General features: G+C 39.4%; 2 protein-coding genes across 3 annotated transcripts in view; one reads left to right on the forward strand and one right to left on the reverse strand.

The window, feature by feature from the left end:
• LOC137995637 (uncharacterized) overlaps positions 1 to 810 on the forward strand; it is a 19,731-nt gene extending 18,921 nt beyond the window's left edge. Inside the window, exons 12-13 of the mRNA XM_068841166.1 lie at positions 213 to 307; positions 384 to 810. Of these exons, the coding sequence (XP_068697267.1) occupies positions 213 to 307; positions 384 to 478 (190 nt within the window). The 3' untranslated portion in view covers positions 479 to 810. The remainder of the gene's footprint in view (positions 1 to 212; positions 308 to 383) is intronic.
• A 214-nt stretch (positions 811 to 1,024) lies between these two features.
• LOC137995648 (sperm microtubule inner protein 8-like) lies at positions 1,025 to 8,439 on the reverse strand. 2 transcript variants are annotated; one of them, XM_068841174.1, is made up of 8 exons: positions 8,071 to 8,439; positions 6,465 to 6,526; positions 6,307 to 6,365; positions 4,894 to 4,970; positions 4,007 to 4,125; positions 2,694 to 2,758; positions 1,821 to 1,853; positions 1,025 to 1,340 (listed from the first exon to the last, which is right to left on the reverse strand). In XM_068841174.1, exons 1-8 carry the CDS (start codon positions 8,324 to 8,326, stop codon positions 1,316 to 1,318), a joined length of 696 nt encoding a protein of 231 aa, XP_068697275.1. In that variant the 5' UTR covers positions 8,327 to 8,439; the 3' UTR covers positions 1,025 to 1,315. The 2 variants fall into 2 exon arrangements, with proteins under 2 accessions (XP_068697275.1, XP_068697276.1); XM_068841175.1 differs by lacking the exon at positions 8,071 to 8,439 and adding an exon at positions 6,618 to 6,936.
• Between the last annotated feature and the right edge of the window lie 3,946 nt (positions 8,440 to 12,385).

The following is a 12,385-nucleotide window of genomic DNA, read 5'->3' on the forward strand; positions in this document are numbered from 1 at the left end:
TGGTTGTGGTTACTTAAGTTACATGCAGTGCTGATAATGTTATTGTTTTGTTTGTTCATTATGTTTATGGCATTGTATTTTCAAATTTTAATTACCCTGACTAAATTAGGTGTGATTGCAAATGTTACATGTCTAATCTACCATAGCTTGTCACAAAAGAAAGCAAGTAATTTACTTTCTAATGATCACTTTGTCCTTTCCTCAATAAACAGGATGGCATTGTACTACACAAAAGTTATGGAGAGGATTCAGTCCAAGGGTGATTCATTTGTTACTACTGAGGTTGATCGTCTGGAACGTATGATGGGTAAGGCATGATTGGCAATGAAAAATCAATTGCAATAAAATTGTTGATGTTTTGTGTTTGCTTTAATAATTTACAGAGGGTTCCATCAGTGATGCTAAAAAAGATGAATTTAGCATGCGTCGCAATATCCTGAAGCAGTTCAAAGCAGATACAGCCAAAGAAGAACTTTAGAATGTGCAAGTGATGTGTAACAGCTGTGTGTCAGTCTATATAGTTATCACTCGTGAATGTTGAACTCCAAGCACTTGAATCAATTTCTGCTAAATATGACAATGCTTGAATGGCTCAACTGAATAGAATGCAGCACTTACATCATCCTGCATTTGCTTACGAGAAGTCCTTTTTGGCAAAGTTGATAAAATTAATAAATCCTACAAATAAAGTTTTTGTGCCTATGCTGCAAAAATAACACCCTTGAACAAAATTAACTTCCAAACCTTTTTGTGCTACAAAGTCTTTTATTGCTGTTGTGAGAAAAGTCATTAAAATATCTCCTTTATCTACTTGCTTTGGTTGTTATCACCATTTTTTAATCCTGGATTGGATGTAGAAACCAACAGTATCCAGTTAAATGTGATTACAATGTAAGTACAATGCACTGTTTTTCCTTGTGAATTTTTAAACAGATTACCAACTGCACTGGGAGACAACTACAATGACTATAAAAGCAATAATTTTTTAAGCAGTTAACAAGGGATAAACATCTGTACGACAAAGTCGTTTTTACAATGTTTATTTGCATTAATAATATAGATTGAACTTGCATACACATTTGCATTGTTTACAGTATGAATAACTTTCTGTTCTTGATAAAATCTTCAGTGCCCTAAATGCTGAACGTTCTTAAAATTTTGTGGTTTCAAATTTCACACAGATAATAAGTTGCTAGTGATTTTCATTGTACATGAAAGCTTTTCTGTTTAACATTATATATAAGTGGTTATATATTAAACAGAAACTTTAAAATGTCAAGTCACCGGCCCCTTTATTGTCAACTTGATAGTTCCTTTATCGCCAATGCATTGCTGCAACACTGGAAACAAAAAAGTCCTCAATTACTAATGTAAGTTCATTCAATGCAGTTCATTCAGTACAGACATAGAGTTCAGTCAGTATAGGATGGCTTGCATGATGCCAAAACCAAAAATGAGAGCAAGACTTGATTTCAAGTCCATGTACATGTAATTTGTTCTGGTCTTAGTCAAAGTCCCATTTCATATGAAGCATATTAGGGCCTAAACACTTGATTGATGACAGTCGATGGCATTCAATGTCAATTAATTTTTTGGTATTGATAATCAATAGACAATCGATTGCACAAGTTTTTGTGATTTATTGATTATCATTGTTATCAATAATAATATTGATGAGAATCAATCAATTAAATAACATTTTTAATAATATATGATTGGTTTGTGTTGTGAAAAAATGACCATCTTTTTTTCTGAGTGATTACTCATTAAAAAGAAAGATACTGGTGGACAACCCCTTAAACAGAAAAAGGTCTACCTACCTTGCTCTTGGATGTGCATCACGATAACGGCTACTGTAAAATGAAAAAAAAGGTGGTTAGGCCTGAAAATTTTCATTATTCAAATTATTTCTATTTTTTCCTCTAACCTGTCATCAAACTTCTGCGTTTTTACAAGCTTTCCGTCAAAAAAACGTAGACCTGAATGCAATGTTTATCCTTCCTTTAGATTAACATTCTGGATACAATAAGAAGCCTGTTCTAACTAGTTGCCAAACATTTCATTGTCTTGGTTTTTGAAGAAAATGTTAAGATGCATAATGTTGAGTTAATAACCCAGATTGTTTAATCCTCACTTGTTCCGGCAGTTCACAGGATGTATAGCGCTGTACACAGGATAATAAATTACTATTGTCATGGCATATAACTCAATAGTTATCGGTTTTGAATGCATTGATCTCTCTGGATTGTCATAACGACCAAGGCAAGAGCTCGAAAGAAGATTTTGACAATCCATGATGCAAGCTGACACTACCATAATAGGCCATTTTCCAAATATCACTATTGATCTTGATAGCGAGGCAGAGGGGACAAAAACAATAGAAACAAGTTGCAATGAATGTGAAAGATATTAGCATATCATCCACTTGCCTTTGTCTTTGTCCTCTAAACCTCTCTTTCAAGCTGAATTTTAATATATCGAAAGTGGCCTATTGCACTAATGATGATGATGATGATGATAATAATAATAACAGGGAAATTAAATTTGTCCCAAACATAACATGCTGATAAATCCCAACTGCCTGGCAAGACCCAGTGGGTTGGGGTTAACTTGAAATAAATCCAGCCATACTGAACCTTGAGTCACAGCATTTACATCTGGGTTAATTGGGTTCATGGAAGACTGCAACTTACTAGATTGTGGCAGGAATTGGTCTCTGGCCCCTCAAATCTATGAAAGGTTCCTGCCTAAGGGAATACTATGGGAGAAAAAACAAAGTTGCATTTTAAAAGCAGTGGGTTTTCGTTTATTTACATGTATTTAAAAGACTTTCACAAGATGTTCTGGTTATGTTATAAAACAAAATAGTAAACAGTTCAGCATGTACTACCGAGTTATAGTTACACTTGGGAGGTTTGCTAAGCATTTAAGAAGCTAGAGTCCACTCAGCTAATGCATTGTGTGACTCTTTTTGCGTGCTTAGCAACTTCCTGCACGAAACTGTAACTCAATGGTACATGCTGAACTATTTACTAATTTTGTTAAATTTCTTTATTTTTGTTATTCTGTCAAATCACTGTGAAATGCTGTATGGGTTAAACTGTTGTTAACCCATACCTGTTTAATATACCAAAAAAAATTTGCAGAACTTATACAATGCTCATAAAAAAGTCCCATCACAATTGACAGTGTTCACAAAGAGGAAAAAGTTTGTAAGGAAAATGCCATTTTTCCACCTTTTTAAATCATGGAAAAGAAGGTGGCCTTGACTCATATATACTGATTCATTCATCCTGACCCAGCAGAGAACTTAACCACAAAAGCCGGTGGAGAAAGATATCTGAAATTATGACTTTCCTGTTAGATAATGGAACTTCTTGGCAGGGGAAAAAAGGCTGAGTGTTTCTAGCAGCAGTCAAGCCTGTGACCTGGTTATAGTTAGTTTTCATATTTTCTTTATTCACCCAGCTTTAAACTAACCGAAGATCTCAATAAGATCACAAAGAAAGATATCTGTTTGCAAACATTCTTTCCATCATTTAAGTGCTACAACTACTGGAACAAAAAAACCCTTTTGACAGCCAATGGGCAAAGGTGGACACATTTCTAATAATTATTGCTATTACAATAGGAGATGTAGTACACACTGTATGTCTTCCAGAGTCTTCTCAAGGGTGTAGCCAGGGGGGGTCCTGGGGTGCCCGTGACCCCCCCTTTGTAAGCCGTTTTTTACTCAAACAACCTACAATATTCAGGTTGCGAAAACGCGAGTACCCTATGTTTGACACAGTGTGACCCCCCTTTGAAAAATCCTGGCTACGCCCATGCTTCTCATTTTGCCCCAAACCCTCCCCCACCAAAAAAACTAACAACAACCCACAAAACTATCTGGTTGCCTGACTTGACTAACTAGTCATGAACCAGTCTCCGTGGGTGACCAGTACCATCTCTTTACGCATCCCCAAGATCAAACAAATTTAGATGACAGAAGTTGCTGTCAACGTACCCTCCACGACCCTGTTTCCCTTGGTGATAAGTATCGTGTAGCATATCCATTGAACTTCATCTGGTCAGCAGAATACTTCAGGTATGGCTCAGGCATGAATGTGTAGGGCTCCAACGGCTCTGTGGATGAAACAGTGGCCTGTGTTGTTCTTGGGTCTTTTTTTTCTGTTTTAGTTTTGTTTCGTTTTTTTTTTATTTATAGCTTTGCTAAAGTGCACCTCAACCCCGAGGAAAAAATTTCCGCCATGAAAATAAAGGGATCAAGGAACGATTGAATAATTTTGGAACAATTGTTTTGATTTGGTTTATTCCTCCATTTGCTCTGTTATCTAGTAGCCAACGTGTAGCCGTACCCTCCCCCCGAAAGAAAAACAGGAGTGGGGAACGTGTTCCCTCTTCCCTTTTTTCTTTCTGGGGAAGGCTACGGCTACACATAGGCTATTATCTGGAAAAGCCAAATAGTTATTTTCAGAAGAAATTTTCTATGCGCTTCGACTCAGCCAAGATGTGAAAGAGTTGTGGGTCGAGCTCCTATTGTGACGTTGATAGGCCCTTTTTTTCCAGGACTGTGTCACGTGACTTTCTCAATAATTTTTAAAAAATGGTTGTGGTGTAAAATATATGCCAGAAATGGAAAGAGCGTGATCAACTAACATTTAGATGAGAGATTTTACGTGATTTTAATGCTTATAAAATTAACTGAGATGTATATGGAAAACAGCTGCTGGATGGCAACAGACAATACTTTTACATTTTTCAAACTATCAAACCGCTCTAAAATCAGTGGCCTCAAAATTAATGATGGACAACGTCACGTGACAAGGTCAGGGGCCTATTCGTTGACGCAAAATGATTTGGCCTCAAGTGAAATTCTTGTACTTCACCTACCGTTTGGTGCAAGAGAAGAAAGTTGTCTTTCACGAGATTTTGCCGTCATGGATCGCTGAAGAAATTCCGACATTCCGCTGTAAATATCAAATTAAGACGCAAACTCAGTACCTTGATCCACCTTGGCAGCGTTTTTACACGGATGCGGTTTCACATCGACACGGTTTCATGACTTCGAAACCGCGTCAAAATCGATGCGGTTTGGATGTGTTTACACGGAACCGTTTTCGCCAAAAAATGAGAAAATCCAAGTCGTGATGGTAGAAACGAGCGCTGCACAACGAGCTAAATTGAACAATGCAATTTCGCGCCAAAATAGTAACCGTATTCAAATCGATGCGGTTTCGCTGTTTACACGACAGATGAAACCGCATCGTTTTGAAAACGCTCCACTTTTGGCAGTGGTTTTAAATCGACACGGTTTCGGCAACAGTCTCGATCGATGTCGTGTAAACGGAAGGCGTAACCGCATCGAAACCGCGTTCGTGTAAACGCTGCCCCGGACGCTGCCTTATTCACAGCTCTGCGGGATCATTTCCTTTCCTTTTTTTTTTTTTTCATCTGAACAACTTTGAATAGACGATTGCTTGAGTGTTTATTTGAAGTGTTTTTCATTGCCCTTGACTCAAAAATTCACTTGCACGTTTTTCTCTTTCCTATCACAGTTGTACAGTCGATCTTTCAAAGAAGTAAAATTGTCAAGCCAATCAACCCTTCATCACAGGATTATTAGCGAAGTTAAAAAAAAATCGCAAAACGCATAATTAAGATACATAATATAATTTAACTTTCCCCTGGTATTGATTTAATGAAATACTCCCTGCGAAAAAAAACGACTGCAACCCTCCAACCGTTTCATGATCATGTGGCATTACTTTTTCTGTTTGTTACTCGCAGCCATTGGCCTTGCAGCCAGCTGAACGGGATTAACGTCTTTGTTCGGCCGAAGAGTGAATTTGACTTTCAAATTTCACGTACTGTCAACGAATTCATCTCTAAGCTTGTGCTTTTGTCTAGCACACCTCGAGGATTACTAGAAATACCGTATCAATGAAAGCTACCGAAAGAGCTCACAAACTAGGCCAATAACCTAAAACTAAGAAACACTGAAGAAACGCTTACTGCCAAAACGAGAAGTGGTAAATTAAAGAGGAAATATGATTAATTGGCCTTGCAGCCAGCTGTGAAATATCCAATGTGCTGGAATAAGATGGTGTCTGACAAATATTACTTGATAGGTTTGGAGAATCGGGAAAATTGATTGTTTACATTCCGTTGTGTTCTGCATAGTCTAACAGAAGACTTGTCTGTCGCGAAACAATGTTTATTTTTTCTTCATCAAAAGTGCGCGAAAAATTATTCCCTCTTTAACCATACAAAATTGGTGTGGTTAGTAGGTGTCAAATAACTTACCCAGACTCAATTGGCTGGTAGGAAGTTGCTTGAAGTTGTCTTCCTGTCTCGGTTATTCTCTGAGAAAAATAACTTTTCCGGTTAGTAAAAATGCCGCCCCAAACAGTTTCATTGCCTAACCCGGTATAAGCCAAGTCGTGACTTCAGTATCAACTTACCGTGCCGGACAACGGTCTGTCGGCTGGTCTAAAAAGCGTGATAGTGCTATTCTTGAAATCCTCTGAAACAAAAATACATATGAGAATTTTTAGGCTGGTCACCGGCAAAGTAATAAACATTTAAAAGTCGTTTAGAATGCTCAATCCATTTACTTCGTGACAATGGAGTTGTGGTACGCGAATGCTCTTCAGGTAATTTATGCATGGCCGTATCCATGTCCATTCTCCGGAATGTCGGTAACATTGGATGATACAATCCTTCTTTTACGGACGCTAACATGCTGGTTCGTTGTCCAAAACACGGATATAGTACTGTTTGAGTCGTTGTAGACATATTGAATCCCTAAACCGTTGAAGCCAACAAAATTCAGCACAAAAGCTCGGCTTTGTCACGGAGATGGGAAAATTTTATGGATTCCAATACCCTCTTCTTTTTTGTTTGGAGGTCTGACCCAGGGCTGGCGTGTGTTGATTGATTGCACTTATACTTGGGTAACTATGACATTCAATTATGACGCATAAATGAACTTTCAGCCTTCTTTGACCAATCAATGACGAGCTTCCAGTTTGTTGTCGCAGTTATGCAAAGTCACTGATCTGTTAACCCGTCTTTGCATTCAATAGAAATGAATAACAATAATTTCACTCTTCATTAATCCAAATTAACCTCAGGTTCAAGTAAGTGGATTTGAAAAAAACCCCAAGATGTCACGTACAGCAGGCGCTTGAGAGGTTGTGAATAATAATTAAATTTCTGTTACTGACTACTAACACGTCTGGTTAGTGGGACGAGTAAAATCGTCTGGCGTTAGACAGAGTAAAACCAGAGACAAATGGTCACAAATCGTGCGAATAGGCTGCTGTCATGCGCAAAATCATGACAAATTTGTTGTCCCATTTGCAGACATAGCGAAGCGGCAAGTGTCAACATGGGTTAGAATTTCTGTCACGAACCAGGCAGCCGAATTGTTTCACGGGTCCAAATATTTTGCATAAAATTGATCTTGCTGAATCGAAAGATTCCAAGCTTCAACCATTTGAAGCTATATAGATTGTTGGCAACATCAGTCTGAGTGGGAGAATCTCGCGCGCGAATAACGCGCGCGACGTTGCTATGGATTACTTATGTTGTCGGCTTCTCCATTTCTGACAGATATTCTGAGCTAAGGGAATTAAAGATTTTGAAAACATTAAGCTCTTATTTCGCCTATTCTGAATCCTTCAACGCGGAAATGAGTAGGTTAGAGCTGTACCTAATATTTAGGCAATTTTCAGTATTTACTATGATTTCAAATCTTAATAAATCAACATAGTGTAGATTACATTGTGACATTGTGGCTTTGAAGTGAATTAGTCCAGTGGGTTTGTCACAAATGCCAATGAACACAACTTGAAAGCCTTAACCGGGTCGCGTTTCATAAACGGCCTACCATTCGCACACTGTGTGGATATAAAACAATTAACACTGTGTAGTGTAAGCTTGTTTAAACTTACCGTTCATTTTTTCATAATGAATGTACTGAAGCTTACCAACTATATGCCATGATAGACTCTAGCTTAAATTATATTAATTTTGAGATGGAAAATGATAGGGGTCAATATTCACCAGCAGATCTTGAAGTGGAATTTCGGCAGTGCTCGATCGGTAACTTGCACAACGAGCTGTCGCGATCTATCCTTCGATAACTGGGTGGCTTCGGATGCAGCATGCCTTCCTTAACTGCAGCCAGCATTCTCCTTGGAGGTGAGTAGCCGTAATCTGTCCCATGTGGTCGCGGTCGTACGGCGTCGTGTTGACTGAACCGCACGCCTTGACGGTCGTAGAGACGGCTGCTTTGAGCAAGTTGAAGATGACGCGACATTCTGGTTGGAGTGGCCTTAGGCTTGTCCGGTTGGCTCAAATATTGTTCTCGCAATGTTTAAAATTCAGTGAGCAATTTTCTTTCGCTCAGCAGATAAACGCGGTTTGCATTTGAGGAGACTGGCACTAGCGACTTTTGTCCAGGGAAAAGGAGCATATTTAATACACAGGGCAACATCTAACCTTTAGCTTCTCTCAACGATGACCAGAAGATTCAATAGCACATTTCAAAGGGAGTGGCAGATGAGTTCCCTGATAAAAACCAATATCTTTGCTCTTGTCCTGACATCGAGATGAGGGGGAAAAGGTGGCATTATTGCGCAAAATGACATGATTTGCGGAATGTTCTCTAAATTTCTAAGTTTACAGCCAACTTCACTCGAAAAACGCTAACGTGCAGGTTTTGTCAAGAAATGTTAGCACCGTCTGCCATTGCTCTCAGCGGAGAAAAGCAATTGAGTTCAGTTTACCCTACTAGCTCGAATTTTGTAAACGTTATTGTCACCCTTAACCTCGGCAAGAAAACGCAAATTCTTAGCAGACGTCGCAACTGCAGTTCATATATATTTTGTTACTAAAATCCCGTGAATTTTTTTTTTGTCAAAGTCAGGTAATCACTCGGCACTAACAGTAACAACTTTGTTGCCACGGAAACGTCTCACACTTCGGGCAGTTCATTTTCAAGCAATTGTATCATTGCAAATTACCTTTCCTGCACGGTGTTGAATGGCGAGAATGATCCTGCGTCAACTTTCTAAGCACCTCATCCATGTCCATTCGTCTTAAAGTTGGTAGACATGGATTGTACAATACTTCTTTTACGGCAGTTAACCTGCGCGTCGAACCGAAAACCAAAGGTGTGCTCGGGACATTGCGAGTATATTCCTCTGAAATTCACGTTCAAGGATTTTCTTCCCACAGTGCATGGCTTTGCCCATAGAGTGTAATATTTTGAAGGCATTAGTTCGATTGAAATGCTTCTCTTTGCAGTACGCTATAAAACTAAGCTGATTGTTTTCCGGTCTTGATATGCTAGAATAGAAGGAAATTTCAGCTGTTTTTATACCAGTTATTAATAATACATGCAGTCGCAGTTGTTTGCCTCGGGCAATCTGTCTAACCTACGGGGATTTTGTTTGCAAATTTGGGCAAAGTTTCATTGTAGCTATCTCGCTCACGATGTGAGATTCTTCTGTTGTTTTCTTAGTTTTTTTTTATTCCTGTGAAAAATTGTTAGAAAGCGCACTGCCTTCAAGAATGATGGAATTGTTTCGATCCCGATTGATACAGCTAGGACGGCGCATGACAGATTGCAGGATATTAACAGACTGAAAAAAGGCATTTGTGTCAGGAGATCTCATTATCAACCATGGTTGTTGGGTGTGCTGGTTACCAGCCGTCTCCTTTTCCAATCCCATCAGAGTCACTAGAGCTGCGAGATTTTGTCACGCAACAAAGCTTAATGTTGCGTGACTAGATGAGTGTTAAGATCATTTATACCAGTCTACTTTCCGTTTATATCAATGAAAGGAAGACTTTCTTAGCAGGAACATGCATATCTTGTAGAAAGGAAAATCGATTCTGAATCTTATTGAATCTCCCGAGTTCAAGTGTCCAGTGATAAATAAAATGGACTCCATACTTGAATGGAACAAGTGGCATATAATTCCTTGACGAAGATCGTGCAAATTTCTCGACTGCAAAAAAATTCGCTGAAAGAGAAACGATTCGCCCTATGATATTCAGGAAGTAAAATTATTCAACGAATAGGGAAAAAACCCAACGAAAAGAAAATGATCTCCTCTTGCCACATAGGGACACTGTTCCCGTTTTCAACTTCCACAGTTTCATCCCCAGAAACACGATGGTATATTGTAGGCAATTAACTAAAACTGTAAGAAGTTTTAATACTGAGTCCTGAAACCATTAGGAAGTGCTAACCATCAGGGAACTTGGTCATGCGCAGTTTGTCGGCGCGAAGAGAAAAGAGCAACGGGCCATAAAACCCGGTAATCATTGCTCGTATCTTTTCCATTTCACCAATCAAAATTTGTGAAATCATAAACAGTCAAAACGTTGGGGAAGAGAATATTAAACAAACATGGAACATCCAGTCGTTAGTGGCTCTCGTGACAACAACGTTATTGCATGGAAAAGGACCAGAAAAGAAAAGAAAAAAAGGGAGCAATCGAGTAGCTTGCAAAGTAGGGGTATTTTGGTAAGAATTATCGGCCGACATCTTGGATAACGAGACTAACAAAGGACTGGGACGAGTAAAAAAATTGCAAACAGGGAGAGGATGACAGTATGAAATGAATGGTGGTGGGGGATGAGGAAGGGAAGAGAATCGTCCACCGAATCCTCTACCGGCCGTGTGCTTTCAAAATGTAGGCATCATTACGATTACGAAACGTTGGACCTTGCACAAGAGCCGCATTCCATTTCCGAGTCCCCCCTGACTCCTCTTGAAATCGAGTCCGCAGGCGAACTTTTTTCTTATGAAAATTAAGTTTTTATTCATAATGTAAAGTAGGACTAATTACCATCACACACACTTTCGCGCTTTGCCTTCCGCTTTGAAGAGAACGCAGACATTAACTCGGGAATGGCCTATTTACCAAACCGCTATTCCACTCGTTACAAACTCCAATTTGAGTACGAGTGGCCTTCCTGTGGTAAGGCCTCACCCTACCCCTTGGAGGTGAGAGCAAGGTACAAGAAGATTTCCGAAGGGCAAACCAAAAAACCTCGTTCCTTTAATTAACTTTAATTGGTTTCTTCTATTTAATCGCACGAGTAAAATTTAACATGTCAAATCCTTCATATATATGTTTCAAAAGCACCACTGACTTAAAGTTTATCTTCCTTTATATTGCTTTGACAGTAAAGTCCAGTTCACAAACTGCTACCATCAGTTACGCAAGTCATCTTCATGTATTTAAGCTAGGAAGTTTCTCTGCCTCTCTTTTTTTCCCTTATAATCACGAAGACTAACTGAAACACCGGGTTAAGCTTATTACCTGTAAAGGTTTATATAAGTCTTACAAGTGTTAAAAACAATAAAACCGAAACTTCTCATAAATTTATCAGTAAATCTGGATAGTCACTTTGACTGCTTCGCTCACAAAGCAACACGTAAAACAGACTGGATACAGTCCAATAGTAACTTGACAGCCCATCACGTGATTCTTTCCTTCTCGTGTCTTGACCCTGATCACGTGTTGCTGCTGTTCGCATTGCTCAGCTCGGATCCTCGTACTTCAGAAATTTGGTAGTTCAAAGGTCGATCTCAATGATGCTGGGTTAACGCTCGCAACGCTAGCTTCCCAATCTCCCTAATTACTGTGTTTTAAACCCCAACGACTCAGCACACGTCCTTTCCTTACATTCCACCGTTATTATTCATACCCCACATGATCCCAAAGGTCTGCTGTTACGACAGCGGTGATTTAACTATTATGAACACGTAACCAGTCCTTTTGCTTTTGCCATGTTGTTGGTCATGTGCCTCTTGTACATGACGGCGCTATTCTCGGTTCGAGGAGACAGCACCATACATTACTTCAAATAAGTACTGTGGCTGCGGGGGGGCGGGCGCTGACGTTTTCGGTTTAAGACGATTGTGATTTTAAATCACAATACGTTTGAAGTCACAATCTCGTTACATCGGCCTCCGTTGTATTCTACTTTCATAAGTAACAGCAAAACTAGTAAAAACGCACTCACAATTATTGCACATAAAACGTTTTTCAAGCCAGTAAAATCCTCAGCCGAAGACACTGAAGAGATTTTTGACCGACGATTTTGTCAACCATTAAATATGTGGATGAACAACATCATATTCTGACTGTTGTGATTGCTGTTGCCTGTCCTGGGGACCACTCTCTTCGTCCGTACTGATCCACTGCGCTCTCGTGAGCGCGGCGGTCCTCGAGGGAGAGTTACTGCTGGCACCAGATGCCTGCATTCCGTACTGACAACAAGTTCGTTACCTGTAAGAATAATAAGAGTTCGCCTTAATAACGCAAAAAGAACAAGCAGGCTAGCCTGTATCTTGGTT

The sequence above is a fragment of the Montipora foliosa genome, chromosome 1, assembly GCF_036669935.1.
Source record: "Montipora foliosa isolate CH-2021 chromosome 1, ASM3666993v2, whole genome shotgun sequence".
NCBI lineage: Eukaryota > Metazoa > Cnidaria > Anthozoa > Scleractinia > Acroporidae > Montipora > Montipora foliosa.